The sequence below is a fragment of the Rissa tridactyla genome, chromosome Z (assembly GCF_028500815.1).
Source record: "Rissa tridactyla isolate bRisTri1 chromosome Z, bRisTri1.patW.cur.20221130, whole genome shotgun sequence".
Lineage (NCBI taxonomy): Eukaryota > Metazoa > Chordata > Aves > Charadriiformes > Laridae > Rissa > Rissa tridactyla.
Window position 1 is genome coordinate 59,094,338 of NC_071497.1, and position 25,624 is coordinate 59,119,961.

Below are 25,624 nucleotides of genomic sequence, written 5' to 3' on the forward strand. Positions count from 1 at the left end.
AAAACAGACAAAAGTTTCAAATGAAAGTAGCCCTTCAAATGCAGTTTTCTAAGCTAGATCTGCCAAAAATTTTAAACACCGCATATTGAAATTGCGTAACATCAGGGCAAAACCAGTACATTACTAGTGCGCTGGAGACTTCATGGAATTAGTATGTTTCAAACTGCTAGTATATCCTACACCAAACTTTTATTGGAGAAAGCATCATCTGCTTTATTGCATGTTTCATGAAACTGTTCACAAATGCCTGTTAATTAGAGTGTTGCATAGTATGTCCCTTGAACATAGGTTTCCTTTCTCTGCTTCATATAAATCTGCTGGATTTTAGTAGTATTCATGTATTTTGCTTCAAGTAATCCTGGTACATTATTCCCCACCCTCTCCTTTTTCTAAAGATTAATCTTTTGTGAGTTGAGCAAACACCATTAAAACACATTTGCGTGATATTTTCTTCAATCTGTCCCTCAGAACAAAGGACTGAACTACCTAATCATGTGATGAAGTAATTTTGCTTTTCCTGATCCTTATGGCTCCATATCAGAAGTCAGATTCCTATACGACTTCTATGAGGAAGCCTTTTGTGAACTGGAGAAATATTGTGATTAAATAATTTAATTTAAAGTGGTTGCTGACTCACAGCAACTGACTGTAGAAAATTAATTATCTATAAGATTTTGAAGAAGACAAATATTTGGTGCTCTTTGAGAAGTGTTTCATTTATTTAACATTTTTAGATAGACCACAGTATTTTCCATGTAAAAGTATTTATAAATGTATTTTTATTGATAGAATAGATCTGTTAAAATCTCGAATTCTGTATATTGAAAAAAATAAAACGTTTAGAATACTTGGCAGTAAAACTGAAAATGGTTAATTCCTTTTATCAAGAATACCCATAATAGTACATTTGAATAAAAATTCCAAAATACGTGGTAGGTAAATTTACTGTAAGAGATTAATCTGAAGAGGGCAGAATGACTGCTTGCATCAGAAGGCCTTTGGATTTTAAATTGTGTTTTTGGTGTTCTCTCATTTACTTCTTTAATTTTTCTTTTGCCCTGGAGAGTATACCATATATGTTGCTGCCTCTTATTTAGGGGGTGGTAATAAACAGCACTGGTGAAATCTTATGTTTATTATCATACACAGATTCTGTTGGTTTCTGTTTCTGAGTTATTTGTTGTTTTTTCTTTATTTTTTCTCCTCCCCCCTCATTTGCTCATGTCTTGGTTGGCGTTTGGTGGTGTATAACCGTGATTGCGTTACCTTAGCAATAACAATTGGTCGTCTTGGTTACGTTTGTCCTCAAGAGGTGGCCCCCATGCTACAGCAGTTTATAAGACCCTGGTGTGTATTATTCAATCTTTTTTTTTAATTCATTTTTCTTCACTCTCTTTCTTTCTTTCTTCTCTCTATCTCACTTTTAGATATATTTTCAGTTGGTTACAAAATCTCAATCCTTAATCATTGCCAACCATGTGACTAATCTTGTCCTATCAGGTTTGTGAGTTTTTAGTAGCACCGTCATGTATTCTTTATGTTGTGGCTAACGACTAATTTATGCATGGGATAAGATTGTCACATGCTTGCTGTGTTAAAGCTTGACTATGAAAGAGCATTTTAAAATCCACCAGAATGATAATACAATGCATGCATATACTGTAAAATTTAAACCGTGCATTACTTTCTTAAAATTTAGTCTGAGGCTTGAATTGCTGTAAGGAATATATGTTTATAGATCTGTTATGTATAAAATAGCTTGCTTGCTGCTGTAAAAGTTAAATAACTGTTCTGTAAGTGGTATCTGACATAATTCATACTGTGATAGTATTATATGTTCCGCTTCTAATAATGATAGTTTCTATAAATATTTCAGATACATGTTTCTCTTGTATTTAATGGAATACAGGTCACACTTTCTAACTGTATATAGTGCAATAGGAGAACAAGGTTCTGGAGATGATGCTTAGTGGGAATATATGCTAGTAAAGACTCTGTGCAACAAGTGTTTTTCTAAGCATTCAAAATAGTGTTTCAGATCATCTTATCAGTGTGACTTATTCCATCAAATACTGTCATCTAGTTCTGACTTGATTGAAGACAAAGTTAATAGAGTGAGCTAAGTTTTGCTCTCCGACTTGCTAGGTGCACCTCTCTGCGAAACATAAGAGACAATGAGGAAAAGGATTCAGCGTTCCGTGGGATATGTACCATGATCTCGGTCAACCCCAGCGGAGTAGTCCAAGTAAGATACATGAATAGATCTTAACTGCTTTTCTTAAGTGAAATTAAGGTGAAAGCCGTATATGGAGTATGAAAAAGTTTAGCTTGACATGCTTCCCTGTAGTACATGAAGTAGCTTTATTTTAAGGTCAGGGAGGCCAAAATGTTTATGTTGTGAATGATATGTATCATGATGCTTCAGCAATTATTACCTAGCAAAGGAAACAAGAACAGTATTGTTGAATTCAGTTTTTGTCTTTTAATTACAAAGAATATCTATATAATGAACTTTTACTAATATAACTATTCTGATACTTCTGTCAGGTTGTGGTCAGGATCTGTATGAAAATATAAGGCAAAAGTTGACATACTTAAACCTATTTTCCAGATGAAACCTAGGCTTTTAAAACAAGAAAGAGAACAATAACAGTAACCACCCTTTCCTTCTTAAAACTTGGTTAGGGAAGATTCTGTTTCAACTTTGGATATATTGCCTAAATAGTCAATGTGGCAAGGAACATGTATCTGTTTAAAATAAATGGTACGTCTGAAGAATAGAATATGACTTGCTCTTTAGTCTCCACACCTCCAAAGTAAAGCTGTACCAATGTAATATTTTCTAAGAGGAAAATTAAGAAGATTTTCCCTCTCCTCTGCCTGGAATTCTTCTTCCTGAAACATAAGAATTGAGCTTCTACCTTGTTTTGAAATATTTAGTTCATTTCACTTACACCTTATTCTGTACGTAGCATTTCCCTCTTCTGCTGTCCATTTGTTCTTTTACATAGCTTAAGGGGAGGTGACAATTAAGGTTTCTTTTCATTATCCCATCTCTCCTCTGTAGTTGTTATCCTCAGTTCCTACCTAAAAACATGTGCATTATCAACTTAGTGATTAAAAACAGGTGCTTTAATGGTGTAGTAGGAGGTAATATGAGACAGCAGATGAACTAAGCATAGGGATTTTGGGGTGGCTTTAGTTTTGAACCTGTATGATAAGGTTCAAAGATAAGATATCCTGTGTGTCCCAGAAAAAACTTCTGGCTCTGCTTAAACAAATACAACAGCTTTTTTCCCCCAACTGGAAATGCATGAGAGAGAGTGTGCTGTGACTGTGGCCTTGAGTTTGTTACTTGTTATTAAGGTGATTGGTTCTTGAACTTGGCATGTGTACTGGAAGAATTGTTAGGCAAGGGAGGTGTGGGAAGGGAGAGTTGTTTGGGTTTTTTTAACTGTGGTTTTATTTAATCAAAGACACAATTAAACAAAGATATTCCTACACTCAGCTATTTCTGTTTCTAAACATTTAGGCGTACAATAGCTTACCATTATGGTCTGGATTAACTATAGAAAATAGATACATAAAAACAAAAGCAGTTGTGAATTAGGATCAAAGACCCTGAGTAGTTCGTGGAATGAAGATCAAGTGCTGTTTTTCAGACCTATAAATTGAGGTTTCTAACCTATGTGATTGTTTAATCTTATAGGACTTTATTTTTTTTTGTGATGCTGTTGCATCGTGGATTAGCCCAAAAGATGATCTCCGAGACATGTTCTGTAAGGTAAGGTTTCTAATGTAACAGTATATCCTTACAGTGGTTGGTTTGGATCCTCTGTTTTTTCCTTGCTTTTTATTTCCATTGTTAGCGCTTACTGTATTTGTGGTCATGGAGGATTTTTTGCAAGGTCATAAATTTTCAGACAAAACAACATTAAAATCCTGTTGTTTTTTTTTAATTGATATTTTCTTATATGCATTTGGGTTATTCCAAATTTTTTTAACACCGTTGAAAAGTTCACTTGAGATCTTATTTAAAGGGATAATCATCCTCAAACAACTTTTCATAATGTCCATGCTACTGTGTTTTGCCTGCATTTGGATGAACAGGGGTGGTTTATACCACATTTAACACTTTTTTTCTAGAAAACGAGATTTTTATGGTTCAAGGCTTTTTTATCCATGAAGGTACCTACTTTATTTTGGAGAAATACCTAGAAAATTGCAAATGAAAAATATCCCAGTAGTATCCTGATCTGTTTCTTTCACTCCCCTTGAAAATAAGTTTTCAGGATTGCTTAGTCCTCCTCAGAATCCCTCTTGGATGAGCAAGTTTCAAGAATATATCCACAGACAAAGTCTCAATAGAATTTAAGCAAAAGGACTGTTTGCCTTGTGTAAAATTAGCGGGGGGGGGGGGGGGGGAGAAGCCAGAATGTGATTTATTTTGTTTTGGCACTACTGTCTTAGATTTAAGGAAAAAAAAAAAGGGAAAGAAAATAAATTTCAGTTTCATGAACAGATGCTGCTATGGTTCATCAGTGTGGCTTGCTCCCCTCATAAGTTGTAAAGTGAAATCTGTTTTTGGACAGATACATGTCAGAAGTTCATGATACTCTTCTTAAAACAAAAATGGAGCATATTCCTAAGTACTTAGTAGGATCATGAGTCAGTATTGGCACTTTTTCTTCAAGTAACGCCCTGTGTGAGCATTAGAACAGAAGCTAGAACTTTTGTATCCTATCTTTAAAAGCAAAGACAGAAATTTCACTGTCCCAGTTAGCCTCTCAGATAACTGGTACCTTTTGAAGGAACATTAGGTCCAGGAAATGCACAGCTGCGGGTATTGTAGCATCAGCAAAAGGAAACAGCAAATACTTAAAAGCTTAAAAGAAAGTTCAGGATGCTGTCTGTGGTTATTGTCCAAAGCAGCCTCAGCGTGTGTTTCTGCCCTGGTCCTTTAGCATTGAATACTTGCTTCAGTGAGTTAGGCTCCTTTTTTCAGATTCTTTCCAAGTTATATCCATGTGGGATCTAATGCCTTCAAGCTAGACACAATCTTGGTCATTTGGCATAAGGACATCCTTGCTTTTTAAAGGGTATTCTTTTGTCTTTTTGCAATGCAAGAAGGGAGACAAAGCTTTCTTCAAGTGACGGCATGCACGGTTTTTAGATTACTTCTTCATGAATATACGATTGCTGTAGTCCAGTTAGATGTTTTTCCAACAATAATTATGCCTTTCAGGAACAATGGAAGAAAAAATGGATTGTCCAGCTGCCAGTGTTGAAATCTAATCTAATAGCCTAAGAATTTTATCACTTTTTATAAAAGCAAGGTATCTGAAGACTGTAGCTGAAGCTCACTTGCTAAAACTCTACTGAAAGATAATTTAAAAAGTGTTCCTTTTGCCATACCTGAACATTCTTAGATTTTCAGTAGCTTCTTGGCAGCTGGCTAACCTGTTTGGGTTAGGAAAGAGTCGGTGAGTCTCTGTGAGCCTGCCTGTGGAAGGTCTCTTTCAGGGAGAAACACAGTAAGTTAACTGGTGACACTGTATTGTCATTATTGCTACATCCTGTTTCAGAACAGCTCTGCCTGAGAATGTTGTGTTGAGGGTGAACTCGGTACCGTGAGCTTTAACTTTGGCATTGCCTTTTATGTGAGGATCTGTTCATGACAGACTGTTCCACAATTCAGTATCATTGAATTTAAAAAAGAAAAACAAAACTAGACTCTCTTGGCATAATTTTGTATGAGGAGGAGCCATTTAATCTGCTTTTGTTCTTTCTAATGTTTACCTTTTAACCTGCTATTTACAGAGCTAATATACTAAGACCTTTTTGATAGTATAATTTAATTTTCTTCATTTTTCAGTTAATTTATTATGTTGGAAGGTCCAAACTGAAACCTGTTGATTTATTTTTTTTCCCTGTTTCACTGGCTTTTGACTGCCACTGACTGTGGATCCCTGTTTTTTCAAAACACAAAAGATTTTAACAGCTTCCTTTTTAGTGATATTTGTCTTACTCCCAAGTAAAATCCCAAGTAAAAAAAAAAAAGGAGCCCTCGCAGGATCCTTTTGTATTTGTGCTAGAAATTGACAGGTATTCATTCTGTCAAATGCTGGCTGCAGTTTTGGCTCAGCTTTCTTCCCACAACACAGTACACATTTAAAAAAGAAATGTTAATACAATTATCTTAAGATATATAGACTGTCAATTGATAAAAAGTTTAGCATTCTGAAATGGCCTAGCTCTAGGTTGTAAGTCACCTTACTTATTAAAAATATACATATAGATATGTATATGCACAGTAATTTGTGTGGGTAGCTATATTCTATATGTTACCTTTAAAAGAAAAAGCATTTCCGTTAAGAAAGACGATACTTCCTCTGTTTCTTAGTAGCATTTCATTATTAAATTGGAGAATTCAAATGGACAGACATACAGTCCAGCAGTTTGTGGCTTACTTCCTATGTTGCTAGTAAGTAATGTACCTTCTGTTAAGTGATTATCTTGACTTCTCCCCTCTCATTCGTAGATTCTTCATGGATTTAAAAATCAAGTTGGGGATGAGAATTGGAGACGTTTCTCTGACCAGTTTCCTCTTCCCTTAAAAGAGCGCCTTGCAGCTTACTATGGAGTTTAACCTCATGCACTGTAGCTGCAGTCCCATAATTAGAGGTAAGCACACAAATGCTCCTTGCTAGACAGAGCTGTAAAACAGACTTCCTCCCTGTTTGCATTGTATGAAGTATAATTAATTCATCAGACTAGAATTTTTCAGATATGCTGGATGAGGTATCTTTCCTTCCTATAAGAAGGAAAAAAAAAAAAGGGCGTGATAGTGTACCTAAATAATGGTAGCTGTAGGAAAAGCGCTTGTCTGACTCTCTTATTTTATTTTTACAGAGAGAGAAAGAAAGAAAAGTGAGTGTATGATACACGTGGTAGTGTATCAAGTTAAGGTTGGAAGTGTAGGTATAACAAAGGGCCGATTCAAATTTAATAAGAAAAGTGATGAACATTGATCCTGAAGCCATAATACTAAAGACACAGGCTCCCTTATGTCTTACGAATGAGTAGAAGGCAGATGTGGTCTAATCAGGAATATTCCTGTAGGACAGGAAAGCAAGTTTGTTAACACACTTTAGCCATGAGAATTCCAATATAGTCCTAACAACATACTAGATGATCTTTGCGCTGAGTAAAGGGTGTTATGCTAATCTGTAACTCTACTTTACAGTAGAGATTGATGTTTTGGGGAGGCTGGTATGTCTATTATTGCCATAATGTTCTGTTTTGTGCACCAATTCAGAATTGTTATTTCTGTGCAGAGAATGATTCAACTTCAACTGAGAACAGTGGTAGTGCATTCTAGAATAGTTATATTATTATATCACCTTGCTTTGTGTGCTATCTGTGCACACTGTATAAAGCAAATTTCCTATGTGTTAGGCAGTGTGAGGCTGTGAAAAGATTATACCGCCCAAAAAAAGAGTGTGAATTAGGTTTATTTATTCAGTCTTTATATAATTTTATACTAGCTGTAGAATTTTTGTACTGAAATTATGGGATCAACTCATATAATTCTGTTTTATTGTTGAATGGACAACTATTTAAAAGTTACCCAAAGATTTTTTCAATGTCAGTGACATAAGAAATCATGTTTGAATTATTACATCTTTGATGTGAACAATGGATTTAAAAACAAATCAAATTTCAAACATTTACGTATTTATCAATGAGGGCATTTTAGTTCTGACATGAGGGTGTTTTCGCTGCCTAATGAAGAGGAATCCAAAGTGATAAAACTTGCCATTATTCTCAGTTTGAACTGAGGAGACAGTATGGCTATCTTGTTTAATCCACCTAAAATTAAATTGTTACATCAGTAGCAGATATGTTTAATATTCTTTCTCAAGGTCATAACTACCTCATAATTTTGTGCTAAAAATGGAAACACTTGTTTAGAATATATAGGACTGCTTTTATCTTAAATCTAAGCTTAGCCACAATAGTGGAACTGTCAGTGTAGCTTTAAAGCATGCATTGTTGTTTCATGAATAATAATTTACCTGATATAAATGGGCTCTTTTCTTAACAGACTTAAAAGGGAAAATCTAGGCATAGAATTGTTTTTTAAGGTGGCACCTACTGCTTAAAAAAGGCAAAAGAGCTCTTTGTTTATGCACAGATCTGTCAGTTAAGGTTCAAGGTAAGATTTAATTACACCTTTGTCTTTTCCTTTTACAGGTCCTTCAGTCTGGGAGACCATGAGGGAGCCTCTGCACCCAGGGAAAATGTTACCCTTTACTGGGGGGAAGGGTAAACCAGTAGGGAATACAGTACAATCCCAACCCTACTGGGAGGGGCGGGAGGGAGGTGTTGCCGTCACTGTATTAAGTCGATGTTGGGAAATGTTTTAACATCTGGAGCCTTTGTGGGTGGAAATCTGTCTCCTATTACAACTCTGCACTGGATGTGAAGAAGAAAAAAAAAAAAAGAAAAAAAAAAAGAATCTAGTCACAAAACAGCACATTCTGGAATATTGTGGGGAATTGTACCAAAATAAGAACCATATAATTGAACCGTAGGGACATAGGGATACGTAAAGAGGAAAACTATTTTGCGCACAATAAAGGAAACCTAAGAATGGGGGTCACAAACAGTAAAAGGCTTTCTTTTTTCTTTTATGTTTTTTTTAAGTAAGGGTTTTCTACATTATTTCATCCTGCTTGATGGGATTCCTAGGTATTTGCATGTTAACGAAGAAGAACTACACAAATGAAGTTAGTACAGTTAAAATGCAGCTTGTGTCTGTATTAGGAGCAGGCACTTGCAGTGTACAATATAGAAACCCCATCATAAATTAATAAAGGTTAACTTGGACAAAATGAAGCAACCTGCAAGCTGCCAAATGAGTCACTCCTTTCATTTTTGGGGTTAAGGGGAGGGACACTTCAAAGGAAAGATTGACATCTTAATTTTTACATTAAAAAAGGAATTAAAGTAGTGGATATGATTTGATTATTGTACTTCATTAGATTTAATTTCTAGAGTAAGGCATTATTCTTAACGTGCAGTTTAAGGTTCAGGCATGCGTTCTGGCTCATAGTGATCAGAAGTAATTTAAATTAGTGGGAAAGTAGCATGCTTGCATCACATAGAGTGAAATTGGTATACATTTACCTATGTTGCGCCAGTTTTGTGTTGCAGTTTACCAATTCAATATAGCCCTGCATTTAAAATTCCTTTTTAAGATTCTGTGGAATTTTTTTTAAGAATATAGATATAAAGTACTGTAGTTAACAATTAGGCCTTGAAATACCTTTTTAGGATCTTTAAGAATAGGATTGATATTGTATTGTGTGTAACCTGCACAATGTGGAAAGCTGATATAGCTGTGCAAAATATTTGCCTCTGTGCTGTCAGTGTGATGTGCTTTCTGCATGGTTATATACTAGTGATTTTCTCAGAATCTCTAAAAATGAGTTACATGGTAAGACCCGTTAAAGGCTGCGTAAATGTTAGTTGGCACGTAAAGACAATTGTAGAAGTTGATGACATGATTGCTATATTTGTGTTTATTCCCACTCAACATATTACCTTCTATGCTTTCTTTTTGTTCAAAGCATGATCTTAAAGAGATGTTTAAGTTAATGGATGTAATGCAGGGTATCTACACTGTATCGGCGCATGTTGGTGGCCCTTTGTGATGTAGTTAAATGCACAAGGGTGCAAGTTTAAAGCTACAGAGTGAAAGTTGGTTTGGATCCTCTTCATTTCATTTGTTTAGCTTTTCTGTTGTGTTTTTTTTTTCTCTACTTACATGTATTCCTGTGAATAAATCCTTGTTAAGTTAACCCTTTACTTTTCCTTCCATGTGTATTTTCTTATGTACTGTGAATGTGAAATCCTAACTGGTACACTTGATCTTGTGTCCATCTGAAAGTGGCAAGTCTTTAATAATTTAGATTGCCTAAAGAGTATCCCATGATGATAAAGGAAAATGGAGAGATTTTTAACTCTGCTGGTCAGAGGTGAAGCCACACCTTTCCATTTTTCAAGTGCTGCATAATTAATCTGCAAAACAAAATTAAGCCATAACAGCCTTTTTGTAGATTTAGTTTCTCACCTTTGCATTGCAGAATGGATACTGGATAACAGTTTTTGGGTTTTTTTTGTTTGGTTGCTGTTTTGTTCATTAGGGGTTTTTTTTTAAGAACTTGCTCTTCTTTGCATGGTTCTGTTCTTTGACTGTTGGATGATTTAGCCATTGCACTGAAGTTTGAGCTGTGTGAGTGTGGACTTATAAATGCTGTTAAGAGTTTTGATTATTTTTTTTAATGCATGATAGCATGCATGTTTTACATGCCCCTCTTCCCACACCCTTTTTTTTTGGCTTTGCAAATTTTAATGGATTATACTGAAGAATAGTTTGGACATGTACTGTATGAATTACACTCAGTAATACTAGTACATAGTATTTATTCAATTTGGTCAAAATTGCATGTAATAACTTGCTTTCAAATTACATTGCTTTATTAGCAAATACAAAATTCATTCTTAACGAATAAAGCTGTAGTAAATTAGTAATAGTTACTAAAAACACTTGAAAACCAAATTCTGGAAGGAAAATAACTGCAAACCTTCAAAATTTAGCAAGGTGGGATATTATTTTAGACCCAAACTTGCTCTAATTTTGAGTGTGTTTGTTTGAACATTAGGGAAGAGTTTCAGAGAAATGACATCAAAAAAAATTGTAGAATAGAAAACATACCAAATTAATACTGTAGCATAACACCTAGAATCTGAGTTTAATTAAACTTCTTAAATTTCAGAAAGCCCAGTTAACCAAATAAAACCACTCCACCTCACCTCGGATTAGTTTAGGATGCCACTTTTGTACATACGTATTTTAATAGGTATTTGTACAGATGTGAACTGATCTGGTATAACAGCAAGGAAAGTAATTAAAATGAGGCAGAAATAAACAGTGCTGACAAAATAGTCTTTTGTATCAGTAAGTTCTCTCATGGTATATTTTAAAGCAAATAAACCACATTCTTCATACATAATATACCGCAGAGATTTGCAGAAGCTATTTAGGATATAATGTGAGGTAAGAAAAGTTCTGAATCAGCATTAACATTTATAGTTCAATTATTGCATCATGGGATCTATAAAAAGCATCTTAATTCTTGTGGTGTAGTCTTGACAGTTCTTGAATGTTGACTGAATGTTTTTACTGGTAGAATTGTGAGTTTGTCTTTGTTACATTCCAGTGTTTCTGCCTCTTGGCATGCTAAAAGCACGGCTTACTTCATTTGCTCCTTACACACTGAATAAAGTGCTGTTAGTGTGCTAAACTACAGAAATAGCCGCTGCTAAGTAATGGTGTAGATTTTCTACTTGAATATTTTTGTTGTAGGAACCTCAGGAGGTCAGTGTTTACTGTTTTTATATATGCCTTTTTCCTGTTTTGAGTTTCCCTTTTTGAAGGATTCTGAGAGTGAACAAAAGCTGCTGATCAACCTAAGTTGGTAACAGAAAGTGTATTTAAAATCCTTATAAATGCATCTTTTTGGCAGTTCTAAATTGCTATTAAATTAGTCTTAAGTGAAGTTCAATACTAAATTTTTTTCATTACACATTCAGGAAACAGCTCGTTTCATTTAGGGAAAAAGATTAGAATAGTTCATTATTTTAACCAGTGCAAGCAAAAATAACCAATTTTGTAAATTTTTTCCAAAGCTTGATTATTTTCTAAATCAGTGAATATGTATATATTTAAATTGTAATAAGCTAATTCTTATGCTTTAGTTTATTGCTCCTTAAAGCTTGTACTCAAAAGATCACTTTTAGAAAAATGGGTTTAAAATTTATAATCATTATAATTTTTAAAAATTATGAAGTAGCATAAATTTTGTAACTAACAATATTGATACACACTGTGATTTATTTTTTTTGTTAGGACTTTCATGTTAGCATCAATCTTAATTACTTAAACTGCATATATTGTATAATAGTAAAATGTATATTTTAAATCTTCAAGTGGCTTTCCTCAAGCGAAACTCATTGCTACTTAGAAATAATCAAATACTAGCTTTATCTCAGGTGAATACTCTTGTACCCTTTTTGTTCAGAACACATGCTAATAAAAATGTGTCTTAATTATATCAGTTCTTATATTTAATTTAGGCAGCTCCTCTGTCTTAAACTTACTCTAAATTAACCTTCTACTGTGGGACAATAATGACTTTTGCTTCACCTATTTTATTCATATTGAATGTATTAACAGATAAGGTGCAAAACCATTCTTCCCTTGAGGAGAATGCATCCATGTTCAAATAACTGAAATATTTCTTGAAAAATACTTCAAATGCAACATTATATTGGGAATCGTTTGTTTCATATTTTGTCAAGGAAAGAAGTTGCAACTTAACACTAATTGCTTCAATGCTATCTTTTTCATGGGGATGATAGATGCATAAAGCTTCTATGTAGGGTGTAAAGAGTAACTTTTTATCTTAGATAAAGGTTAAGCTCTACAGTGAAATGGCAAACATTCTGCAATTATCTCAGATAGATGCTGATGTAGTTTGCATACATATATGTTATGTATTACGTAAGTATTTCCAGTAACCTCATCTTGAATAAATAAAGCTTGATCAGTAGCTGTGTATTTCACTCACCTATGCATTCTCCAGAATGACTTGCATCCATCAGTCTTCTAAGTATTCTTCAATAGATACTGTTTTTTGTCTGCCACTGATGCTTGCTCTTTGCACTTAATGGTTGGAGCAAGCCAGTTTTAGATTATTTTTAAATGGGGAACTGAGGCAAGTACTCTTGTTGCTTGCCTTGTAAGAGTATATTCTACTAAAATAATGATACTTTCTCACTTGAATGTACTTATATGAGGGAAGTTTAAAATGGCTCTATAAGATGAATCCCTGTGTGGTGTTACAGTATACGTCAAGTAAGCCAAACCCACATCTCGAAGAATTCAGCGCTTACAGTATAGTATCATTTTTTTCTATAAGCTGGTTCTGTTGTGCTACTTTCGCCTTAGAGTATCTATTTCCTTACTTTGGGTGAGCAACAAAATTGAGAAGGCCTGGGTGTTTTTTGTGAGGACAGCAATTAGAAAAAAAACCATTGGTATAAGCAGGTTCATTTGGCTGTTGAAATCTCCAGTGTAGTAGTACCTTTTTTTCCTGGGAAGAGATAGGTAGTTATGTTGTACATTGTCTGACTTACTAATACCTAGACACTTCAAACTTTTAAATTGGATGCAGTAGACAAAATAGTTTAAAATGAAAGATGACTGGATCTTTCTGCTGACAACTTAGGTTGTATGAGTTTTGCTTGAAAGCTTTAAATCTGATGTTTCTGTATTTGCCACAATGTTGGAATGTTTCCTTCAAACATATCCTCCTGCAACCTCTCAAACTGTACTAAATTGAGTGATATTTCTTGAAGTCTGCCTATGTGCTAACAGAACTTCATTTTAAATAGAATATGGTTTTAATTTTTGATAAGCTGCTGAATTTTAAAGAGTTTTTGGGGCCACCAAATATTTTGGATCATGCAGAGAATATATATTGTACTGTAGTAATTTTGTATTTACATTTGTATGATGTGACATAATAGATGTGAATGTTAATCACTGCTTGACTATGTTAATAAAGTTGTTTAAATATAGATGTTGCATTCCAATTTTTAATGAAAGATTAAAATTTTGTGTTCAGTTTGTTTTGCCTGACCCAGTAGTGCACTCTTCTGGTTCACACATGTAAGTTCTGGAGTCTCTTGAATAAGGATTTTAACTTTGTCTGAAAGAAAATGATCTTTGGATAAGTTAGGGTCAGTTCAATTTAGATGCTTCATGCTGCTTGGGGGCAGATGAATGTAGAAATAGGAGGTGTATGTGAACTGAAATTAATGCCTCTTGGGTGATAACTGGTAACTGCTTTCCTACTGAGAAGTGGTACGTTGAATCTTTGTTTGAAACAGCTGATGCTTGCTAAGTCTGACCAAATGGGAAAGGGGGGGGGAGGAAATTGTTCTCATCTTGTGCTATCAATAATGTGAATAAAAAAGGAGTAAACTAGAAATAAATTATTCAAGCCTGAACCAAAATTTGCAGTGGTCTTCATCTAATTCTGTCTAGGTTTTATGGGACCATGATAATAAGATCTGCCCTTCCATTTATATAACTTCCTGATACAGTGATAAAATGAAAGTACAAAGCTAACAGTAGTAGCCCTCTGGACAAAAACCACCCATGTTGGTTTGAACATTTTATGTTCACTTCAATGTTTAACAGTTGGTCAATAGCATGTAGACAATTTAGTGTATTACTTATGTCTAGCACAGATAGCTTCTATAGGTTAATGATTAAATTCAATAAAATGCATTGTTATAACTACTTACTATAATAAAATTTATAGTAGAAATTAATTGCTGCACACTGTCCTCAGCTGAAAGTTTGCTTAACAAAGGACTTCGATTTCTGCCTCCAGAAAGAGGCGGTGGCCATGATGTAGCTGTTAGCATCAGTGCAGGTGTGTAGAGACCAAGGGGATGAGCAGAGAGATAGTTCCTGTTGGCTGAGGGCACCAGTGGCTCTGTGGAAGGTGATGGGGGAAAGTTTTGTTTTCTTTCAAAGAGCCCTCCCCACTCCCCTGGCGTTGTGGAGTACTTATGGTAGAACACCTTGCTGTCAGTCAGATATTTTGTTCAAGCCTCCTGCTATCAGCGCAGAGCCTGATCTTAAGCTGTGGCCTCTGATTTTGAGGTTGAGGTTAATTACCACCTGTATGTACAAACAAGATGAGTTGAGTAAGTACTGGGATCTTGAATAAGTGAAATGAATGTTATGACTAAATTTGTGGTCAGATTGTGACAGTGCAAAGGATTGTACTTTCAACATAGACCATGCTATTTCTTTAAAAAAAAAATTACATCTAATTTAAAGATGTACTTGAATGAAAAGGCATTTCAGTAGGAATATTTTGTGTGTAAAATAATTTATGTATTTTAAGTGCGCACAGAGTAGATGTTAGTAGCTTTTGTTATCCCAGAATGACTCACAATGAAACATACTGTTTATATAAACTTATTAATATGCAAAGTGCATTTCTTTCAGAGGCATTTACGCTTGTTTTGCATAAAATGAGCAGCATATACCACTGAAGTGTCCCAAAAGACACGCAAATATTATAATGAAAAATGGCAGACTTAAAATTAGGTCATTTCCAATAATCAGTCCACTTTTCAAGGAAAACAGATGCAATTGTGCTGCACATATACTAATGCATATAGGTTTAAGTTATGGCATAAAAGGAATTATTTTTGAATCATAGTTTTTCAGGTTTTTTGTGGCTCCAATTCTTTTTTTGCCAGACTTTCAGTTGAATCATAAAAGTGAAAATTGAGGTATTTTGTAGCTTCAGGTATAAATAATTTCTGTTGAATCTTAATCTATATTTAAAATATAGAAATAAAACATGTTGAACTGTTATGCTGATAGTTTTACCCATTTTTCCTTTTCTTTATTGCCCCTTGGCAAAATGGATAGTCATAAATTTCCTCTATAAAATACACAGAACTTAAAGTCTTCCCCTGTGTTTACAGCATACAGGTTAATTTGGATGCATACCTACTGCAGTATTACTATAACTGATACCAAGGTTTTTACGTTTTCCATTATTTCTCTCTGCACCCCTAGTGCTTAATACAAATGCCAAACAGAATTTTGTTTCTCTAATAAAGTACTGTACACAATGAGAAGTGATGTTAATTTGCCGGTCTTTTTACCCTGAAATGATTGTCAAGAAATGTCCTTATATGTAGGGCATATTTAATTTGCAGATTTCTCAAGCTATCTTTCAGCTTTACATCCATGTTGACTTGTTATGGGGATTCTGCGGTTTGCAGATACAGAAACTTGAAGGGTTCCATAAGATAGTTGCACCTCTTTCTCCGGTACTCTGCCATAGGAAGATGTAGACAATTTTAGTTTTGCTTATTCCCATCTTCCTTACTGAAAGCCTTGCACACCAAAACTGTTGTCTTTAGGGCAAAACCAGATGGAAACTAGCTGGAACCTTAGACCGCAGCTCTTGTTTGTTGCAAGTATTCACTCATCCGTGTAGCTGTTTCTCAGTCCATAAGATGGCAGTGTTTAACAGGGGGCTGTTCGGCAAATACTCGCCCAATGTAAAAACTCAGAGTTCAGTTTGTCTAAGAATCATGGGCATCTTGGCTACTTTTATTTCTTTAAAAAATAACCAAACACCTAAGCCTCAGTATCTTAATTTCAAATTTGGCAGGAATAACAGGATGTTACCCCATGTATGCGGAGACAGGAGGCCCTCTAAATCATTACTAATACCAGTCTGCACACCTTCACAAGCACTTAGGCTTTAAGAGTTTTAACAAGGTGATAAGGACACTGTGAAGTTCATGTCTGTCTTTCAGCCACTCAAGCTGGTGGTTGCCATTCGTAAGCACTAGTGTGTATATCTATGGATGTTGTGAAGAATCAAAGGTACGAATTATTTTCATATAGCATGACTTCTGACCAAATGCAAACCGTTCACTGCCCATCCTGTTCATACTGCCATTCTGATTTTTAACATGCAATCCTAATTAAGTACCTGTATAACCATATCGTTTTACCTCTTTCACAATATTTCAAATAGCTGCTTCTTACCTGGACAGCAAAAACATCTTTCTAGACTAATATCTTTCATTATTTCATTCACTGTCTTTCATAAACGTTCCCAAGCCTTTGCACTTCCTCTTTTGTTAGTGTTATAATAATTATAAGCTTTATTTGGTTTAATTAAGAACAGAAGCACCATTTATTCCATTACACTGTACTAAGAATACTTGCCTGAGATACCATATAATCTTATTATCTTAGCTTCAGACCCTTCTACCCCCAGTTACCTTTTCTGTTTCTATCTTATCTTATAACCACAGTGGATAAGAATCTTTGTGATCTAGACACCACATCTTGCTTGTGTGGCAGGCGCTATGGAGAACTTTAGTAGTAAGTGAAGTTATATCATCAGAGCTTGCTCTTCACACTTCAGGTTTCTTTGCTTTTCATTGTATTCAAATGCTTCAAATACTTCAGTCTTTTTTCATTTAGGTTATTTTTACTAGTTGACTGCAAATAAGAAGCTGCTTCAAGTTCATTGATCAACATGTTTGCAGGTAAGTGCCTAAAACATGTATGCCCTGTCGAATATATGGATGCATCAACAGTATAGATTCAGCTAACCATTGAATGTATCCTTGGCGGTATTACAGCGTAATAATTTATCATATTATTTCCCCATCTTACATAGAATATAGATGGAAAAACTCAGTATAGCGTTTCTGTAGTAATGCACCTACTGAATATATTAGAAGTCTCCCATTTTTTCATGCAAGGCTGAAGTGTGTCTAGAAAAGTCAAAATGGAATCTACAATCATTAAGCTATTCCAGTTTGTCGGTACTAATGTTCACTAATGCCTTCTAATCCTTCCATTTGATTGGAGGTTGATTTGATGAAACATGCTTTTGGCAGCAACAGAGCAGAAGAGTAATAAAGGTGGAGTATTGGCACCAAGTGACTCACTATGAAACAATGCTGTTGAGCTCCTAATTTAAGTAATTGAAGTAATGAATGGGACGTGGTCAAGCTTGGTGACTAGATCAATAGAACTGCGCATTTAAATACACAGTGAGTCAGATGCAGCCTAATGGAATACATCATTCCAGGGATGTTGAAAACAGTGTCATTAAAATGTGCTGTAAATCTTCAACAGAACACAGAAATCATTACTAGCTTTGGAAGAACTTCGATGAGGTATTGCACCAAGTTAAAAAAAATTTAGTTGATCCCTTACTGTAATAAATGTGGCTATCTGTAACCCTGTGCACAGTACTTTTGGTTATCTTAAACTCAGAAAAGATGTTAAAAACATCCATCCTATCCAGAAGTGTAATGTAGGCCATAATCTCACCAGCGATCTCTCATCAGACCACAATTTGGGTTTGTGCATGTATTTCAGAAAATGCATGCCCAGCCTGTTTTAAGATTGGGTTGGAGAATTCCTAATGCTCTTTTAATAAATTATTTCAAGTTAGCTGTATTTGCTGCTAACTTTATAATCTCTTTCTCTGACTTAGATTTTTTTTTTTTCCTGAAGTTTTTCTAGCTTTAACTTCTGTCTATGGGATTTCATTATACTTTTTTTTTTTTTTCCAAAAAGGCTGCAATAAATGGCTAGTCCTGAAGGTAATGTGTAGGTCATAAGCAAGTGAATTATTAAACTTCTCAGTAATGTCTGCAGGTACTCAGCTACAATTGCTTGGTTAGAACATAATCCTGGTGTGTTTTAAATCCTGGAAGGTAACCTGACAATACATACCAAAGTTAAAGGACTCTGGAAAGGGACTTAGCCAACAATTCACTCTGTCTTCCTTTTCCCCATCTTTTGTTCTCCACCACAGTGTTTACACAATTCCAGCTATTTGTATCTCTTTTGGTGCTCATAGTCTTCAGAAAATACCTCAACTGGCAGTATAAATTCCTGGTTACCTATCAAAAGTCTTTGTGTAGATTTTTTAACAAGGACAGTAAAGAAGAAAAAAAATATGCATTTTTCAAGGCATACACCTCAGTCTGGTATATGAAATACATATCTGTATATAAAATGGCTCCACCTCCATCTGCTACTTCAGGTTCTCTTGAAAAATAAAGTGCAATGTTAGATTATGTATTTTACCTGAATCAGTTTCTTACTCATTTTTAATTAATTAAGAGCTTTAAATATCAACTGGCTCTTTGGCAGTTCATTATGACATTCAATAATGTACTAATCTGAATTATTGTTTGGCAATTATTTGTATTTTTTTACTCCTTTTTTCATCTTAAAATATTAGCGCATTCAGTTGTAGATTCACGTATCAAGGGTTTTACTAATAATTGAATGCAGTTATTTTACCTAGAGTTCATAATCCATTTTCAAATGGATTGAAACGTAAGGCAAATCAACTTAGTTGCTATAGGTAAAAATACAATATACGATCTTTATTTTTCAATCATATTAATGTCTAGATGCATTGTATCTTTAGTATCGTATTTGACAAGTTCTTTCAAGTAACAGCTTACTGTATATAATGCCACATCTCTGATGATCTTCACCCTTTAAAAGACGTGATTGTTGAAAAAAAGTTATTATTAACACTTATAAAACCAGAAGCTGGAAATATGAGAGGATGGGTAAATCACGTCACAGAGAGCAAACTGCAGATTCAGGGATGCTTTTCTGAGAGGGGAACTCTGAGATAAATACCTTCTTTCACATGTGTGCAACCCACATTGATGACAAATGGCATAATTTTTCAAAAATTAGGATTATATTAATGAAATATAACTGTTCACTTGTACAGACAAGAAGTCTCTTTAGTTCTTCATGTCCTTCCTATGAGATTTGTTGTTGTGATTCTTTAACCTTACACTCATGTAGATGGCAAAAATGGGAGACAATTGCTTTTTTTAACTCTTTACTAAAAATTTGTAATCCAGAAAACTATTTGGATCTTCCGTGAACACTGGTGAAAATATACAATCGGAATGTTTGTTTTCTTATACAGGACTCAATGTGTAGTCATGACTATCAAAATAATGTTCCTTTCTCTCCACCCTCATTACACCAGGAGAACAAAAGAACAATTGTACTGGGACAAACAAAGCGTCTACCTAGCCCAGTATCCTGTCCTTAGCAGCCAATACCTAGGGAAGAGGATAAGATTAAAGTACTATAAATGATACTGTTGCAAAGTATTCTCACAGGCTTCACTAACTTGCAGATCAGGGACTTTCAGAATAAGTGATATTGTCTTTGTATTTAGTAATCCATTGTGGATTTCTTTTGACTAGAGAAACCTAGAAACTTTATCCATTTTCCCCTTCCTTCTAGCTTGACTGAATTCTCTGCTTGTGGTTTCAATAAGATGTATTTCTCATTTTTAACTCATCTGCTCTGTTCTTACTCATGAGTTTTCTGTATCGTATTCTTTCCCAGTCATCTCTTTTCCAGCCTGAAGAATTCCAGTATACTTGGTGGTCATTAGTTCCCTTTATATCTTGGATTCTTTTTTGTTGCTCTTATCTCAGTCTTCTGGGCTTGTTTTTTGTTTTTGTTTTTGTTTGTGCTGTTGGGTATTTTTTGAGGGGCGGATAAGAGAAGGGGTACTAGCACTGTGCACAGCAGTCATGGTGCAGGTGCCCATGCACACCGTGGATGAAGTTCTCTGTTCCTTTCCCAATATGTCTAACAATTTGTTTTGAATATGATTGATCATCAGTCTCTGCCTTTAAGTACTGTATTTAGCTGGTCTCGTAACCTCAAGATCTCATGTGAGTGTAGCTCAGACTCGTGTCGCCTTCTAGAATGACCTTAATAAACTGGCTGGGTATTGACCCAGCACATAAAATAGCCAACCCGGCACATAAAACTGCCTCCCCATCACATGTCCATATGCTTCTTTACACTGAAGCTTAAATCCAAATGCAAGACACTGAGCACTGATATTTACAAATACCTGCTGCTGGGTACTATGCAAGAAGCATGACTGAAAAACTGTACAACCACCAACTGGATGGCACTGGCACAGTACATGGACTAATTCTTCAGTCATGCTCATTACATAACATCCAGCAGCACATAAAGCAGTAATCTAGGATTTTCTTATCCAGGACGGTCTCCAAAGAAGTAGTGTGCATAATAGGACTGTCCTTAGTAAGGATTTTTCAGTATGTGCTACTTTAAAAGATAAGTGACAAGATTGGCATGCAGCATATAGGATGGTAAAGTTTAACAACAGCCCTTTGTTGCTGGTAGAGCTCACTTTATGATAGTATATGGAGTTCAAGAGAAAGTTCACTCCTAAGAAATTGATTTTATTGCAGGGAATTCCACTGTGTGTTAAGAATGTAACTATTGATCCTGATCATCATCCCAATCAAAGTGATTTTCTATGTAACCATACCTATGCTGCAGGATGCTGTAAAGTTCAGGCCTAAGATTTTGCATGTCACTCAAATTTTCGTGGAAAGCTGCTGTTGAAAACCTGAGGCTGGGTTTGATATTTGTGTAATGGTAGATTGTTGCAGCACTGCAGCAGTTCCTTCACATCCAGATGTAGCAGTAAATAAGGGACTGCTGTATAGCTTTGAAAATGTGGAAGATGGGAACTTTTCTATGAAATGTAAAAGTGAACCCAACTGTCCTTCCATTATAGCATGGTGTCTGTCCCTGTGAAAGGTATTTTTCTATCTTCTGTGGAATAAAAACCTTCAGCTCTGATCATGCAGCTTTTATCTCACTGTTTACCCTGCTGTTCATCCTTACAGATAGCAACACACACTGCAAAAAATACCAAGTTCACATCTTTCTTCAGATCATAAAGCAGACTGCTTACTTGTATCAAGTAAATAGATGCATAAAGTAGTTTTTCTTAAACGTAGTCCTGTAGCATGTTACTGTTTAGAATTACGGTACCCATGCTTACTACTGTTATCAAAAGAGAAAGATCCAGATCTAGCAGTCTTGGGACTTTTAAAGAAATTTTGATTACGAAAGGGGTCCAGAAGTTTTCTCTCTGTTGGCATCGGCACCTTGGCAAGCTTTGCATGCACTGAGACTTTGGGAGAACGCTGCTAGAAAGCAAGGAACTACTAAACCTACCAGGGAGGTACAGTACATGATGGACTAAAGCTATAGTCAGTTACCAATGATTGTAATACCAGAACTGCTTATCTTCCATACAAGTATCTTTGATAAAAGTAGTTGAAACTTTGTAATGCATAAGGAATCACACTGACTTATATTGATATGAGTAATACAAATTTGGCTGTCTTGTTCACCCTAATTATTTTTTTTTCTAATGAAATTCTATAGCACTGCAAACTTCTGAACTACACTTTTCCTAACCATTTGGCTTTCATGGAAGTCTTTAATGAGCATAAATTTGATGTAAGTTGATGAATTCATCAGGTTCTTAGGGATGACTTGAATGTTCTGCTCTATGCCTTACCAAGTATCTTACAGAACGAAGGCCAAATGACATCAGTACTAAGGTGGAAGCAGGCGAGATTTTTTCATACCAGAACCCACAGGGTTTCTGTGAAGGGGAAAGGAGGACCTTGAACACCCAGCACAGAGCTTCTTACTTTTTGTATCTTGTATAAAGCTTTGTGCTGACAGAGCTGTAGATGAAGTCTGTAAAAAGCGCTTACCACGCCTTTGCAGAGGAGAGCAAGCTGCAGCCCCTCACATCAGTGTTTTTAGTCAATAACGAAAACCTAACAGCTGTCTTAGGCACCAAATCATCTCCTTAAGGTAGAAGAGGAACTCTTTGGGGTCCCAGGAAGAGCCCAGTGGGGCTGACTCTCCTGTGAAGAAGATACTCTCAATACAAACTGGCCACAGGTGGCACTTGACCGGCTCTGTGTTCTGGTCCAGCAGTCGACATCACCCCTGCTGGCTAATAATCTACATCAGGTTAATGATGGGTCTGGAAACTCAACAGTCATCGAAGAAGACAAAGGGTTGAAGTGAACGCTTTCTCTGGCCTCTTTGGCTTTAGATGGCTGCCGCGGGACCTGTGGAATGCAGCGTGGATGCAGGCGGGTGGGTAAGCTGGGCCTTGTCAGCAAAGCTGCCGCCAGGCCCAGCCACTGCCTGCGCTGAGGGACCCCACGCCACCAGCCTGCGGCGAGGCCTGGGTGCGCGGCCCCTTTGCACGGCACCAGTCTCTCCTCCTCCTCCCCCTCCCTGCATGGCAGCACTCGCTGCAGCCGTTCTCCGGCCGTTATGCGTATGCCTGAGGGGGTTTCACTCAACATTTCCCAGCCCCGACTCTCTGCAATCATTGTTCGTATTCCCACAGACCGGGCTCTCTCCCCTCACGGGATGGCACCACGCCCTTCCCCGTCCACTGGTGCTGCCGGACTGTGGCCGAGCTCTCCGCCCGGCCGGCTACGGGGCCTGGGGATAGGCCGCCGGGTCAGGGTGGCAGCTGGGGCTGACGGGCCGGGGGACAAGCCGCCGCCACCGAGGCCCGAGCGCGGCAGCGGCACTCACCCCTCCGCGCCTGCGCGGGGAGGACACACACGCTACGCGCCTGCGCGGGGCCAGCGGCGGCCGGCGGCGGCGGCGCGCATGCGCGGCGGGGGGGGCGGCGGAGCCGTGTGGAGGGAGGCGGTTGCACCGTAACGGGAAGGGCGGCGCGCCGCGGCGGCGCCCCTTTCCTTCGGCGGCTGAGGCGGCCGGGGCCGGGCTCAGGCTCGCCGGTGGCCCGGCGCGATGATGGCGTACTTCGTGGAGAGCTTCTGGGTAGGGAAGTTCGCCGCGGGCCGGTTCCGCCGCGCCGCGGGGGGAGCGCGCAGGGCAGGGCAGGGCAGGGCAGGGTAGCGTAGGGTGCAGCCGGGGTCCCCCGCTGCGGGAGCAGCCTTGGCTCTTACGCCACCCCCGGGACTGGGCCGGGGCCTTGCCGCGGCGGGAATGGTGGCCGCCGCCCGCCCCGCTCCTGCGCCCGCCGGCGCTGGCTTCGGCCGGGCTGGGCCGTGGGGGAAGCCGGGTACCTGCCTGCGCCCGGGCAGCCCGCGGTGGGGCGAGGGGACTGCCGCCACCCCCGGCCCGGCCCGGCCTGGCCCGGCGCCTCCCGCGGAGCTCCGGGGTCCGTCGGGGACGGGCGGCGAGGGAGAGGGGCTGGCGGCAGCCGTGGGGGCGGTGGGATGAGGGGTGCGGGAGAAGGGAAGGGGACCCTGTGGTGGTGGGGGTGGTGGTGTCGGTCTGGCAGGCACCGGGCTGTGGATGGGGCTGCGGTCGGATCCCTCCGGACAATGCAGGTTGTTCGGGGGAAGTGCAACGGAGGGTGAGAAGGCGAGGCTGCCCCCCTCGGAGCTCGGTGCTTTTGTACCCATGGCTTGTCCCTCTGTGTGTGTGTGTGTCTGCATGTCAGAAGGTACAGCAGCCAGCTGGGGAAACAACAGGCTCTCCAGTCCACTTTAGAAACAGTTTATAAGTCCTCTCTGCGCAGATATATGTGGTTTTTAAATGGGTGGGCCATACGGAGAAAAAAAAATAAAATACGGGTTCGGAGTATTATTGAGCCTTGCATGAAATGACATCCATGGTGACCTGTAGCTGGTCTGAAACATGAAAGTGTGTGTTTTCTGTATTCGTCCGGCTGTTTACAATGCTGTTACTTCTTTGCCGCATGTTTAATTTTTAATGTGCATCTCCACCAACTAATAGGGGAAACATAAAAATGGTTATTTATTGAAATGGAAACAAAAAAAGAAGGGAAAATATCATTTAGAAGTGTGCTTTTTCTGTGTAAGCAACAGTTATCCTTAATGTTTAAGGAAAACTAATTTTACAAATACAATATACTATTCTTGAATATAAGCATAGCTCAAGCCAGGTTTCATGTTTTGTTTGCATGATTGGCTTTTGCATCATGTAATTTTGACTCTTAAGTTTTGCTTTCAACAGATTATTAAAGCTTAATGAAACAAGATATTAGATTTGCTCTCTTGATATGCAAATTTGCTTAATTTGAAGCCACAGTGTGGGAGATCAGTACTGAAAGAATATCTGCAAATTTTTTATCTTTCATAAAAAGTACAGTTTATATTAATATAAAAAGTCACATTTTCAGTGGGAAAGTTACTGTCTACTCCTGAAATTAAAGTGAAAAAGAAGTTTTTTTCTTTAGCTATCTCAACTGAAATCAAACGCTTTTCTGTTTAACTACGTTACGTACTATGGTATGTTCATTTAACTGTTTGTCTAATCAGTTTTATTTTATTTTGTTAGTAAGTCAATAATTTTGTTAAATCACTGAAGGCAGTGGGCCATTCCGTTCTCTATCTGTGTCTTCGCAAATGCAGCCAGCAAATATGAGGTAGTAGACATCTACCCAAACTTCCCATTCTGTCTTTCTGCTCTGTAAAGTCTCTGCTTTGTAGCTCTTTTGGCAAAACTCCTGGTGTGGGTCAGCAATGAGTGCCAGAAGAAGGAGGTTTTCTTCTGTTGGTGCAGGTTATTCTCCTACCTCCAAAAATAACACAAAGTAGGACAACAAGCGTATTCTTCTTTGTCTCGCAGTGATGACAAAGACATTAGACAGGGTCTTAAACTTGCAAAACTTGGCTGAGAAACCTTTATGATACCATGGACAGGGTTTTATTTTCTGTAGAAGTAAAATAAAAAGGAATGGGGACTGCCTCTTTGGTGTTGTGAATGAATATCTTTCAAGATCAACTGTATTGTCTAAATACGATATATTTTTAAAAGTATTTTTAAAAGAAAGAAAATATTTCTCTGTATCCTCAGAACCAAGCATAAGGTTCTGAGGTTTGTACATTTTGAATCATTAGCCTTCTCCATTTCTACTAACTTTTCAGGATAGGTTATTGTTCAGAACGGTTACTGCAGTGCTTTGGAAGACTTGGGATGCAAATTATGTATGCTTTGAAATGTGGTGAGAAAGTTAAGATGGGAATTAGAAGATTGCTGTTAAAATGCACTGTCTAAAAA

General features: G+C 37.5%; 2 protein-coding genes across 11 annotated transcripts in view; both read left to right on the forward strand.

Moving 5' to 3' along the window:
- The window catches only part of TNPO1 (transportin 1), a 64,373-nt gene extending 50,663 nt beyond the window's left edge, over positions 1 to 13,710 (forward strand). Inside the window, exons 21-25 of the mRNA XM_054184658.1 lie at positions 1,272 to 1,347; positions 2,146 to 2,245; positions 3,710 to 3,784; positions 6,542 to 6,684; positions 8,257 to 13,710. Coding sequence (XP_054040633.1) covers positions 1,272 to 1,347; positions 2,146 to 2,245; positions 3,710 to 3,784; positions 6,542 to 6,649 — 359 coding nt within the window. The 3' untranslated portion in view covers positions 6,650 to 6,684; positions 8,257 to 13,710. The remainder of the gene's footprint in view (positions 1 to 1,271; positions 1,348 to 2,145; positions 2,246 to 3,709; positions 3,785 to 6,541; positions 6,685 to 8,256) is intronic.
- Positions 13,711 to 23,242: 9,532 nt separating this feature from the next.
- FCHO2 (FCH and mu domain containing endocytic adaptor 2) overlaps positions 23,243 to 25,624 on the forward strand; it is a 94,401-nt gene continuing 92,019 nt past the window's right edge. For 4 of the 10 annotated variants that reach the window (XM_054187023.1, XM_054187022.1, XM_054187024.1 and 1 more), the window contains exon 1: positions 23,245 to 23,413. In XM_054187023.1, coding sequence (XP_054042998.1) covers positions 23,384 to 23,413 — 30 coding nt within the window. In that variant the 5' untranslated portion in view covers positions 23,245 to 23,383. Of the gene's footprint in view, positions 23,414 to 25,624 lie in introns of all 10 variants that reach the window. The other 6 variants (XM_054187033.1, XM_054187032.1, XM_054187030.1 and 3 more) reach the window with 4 other exon arrangements.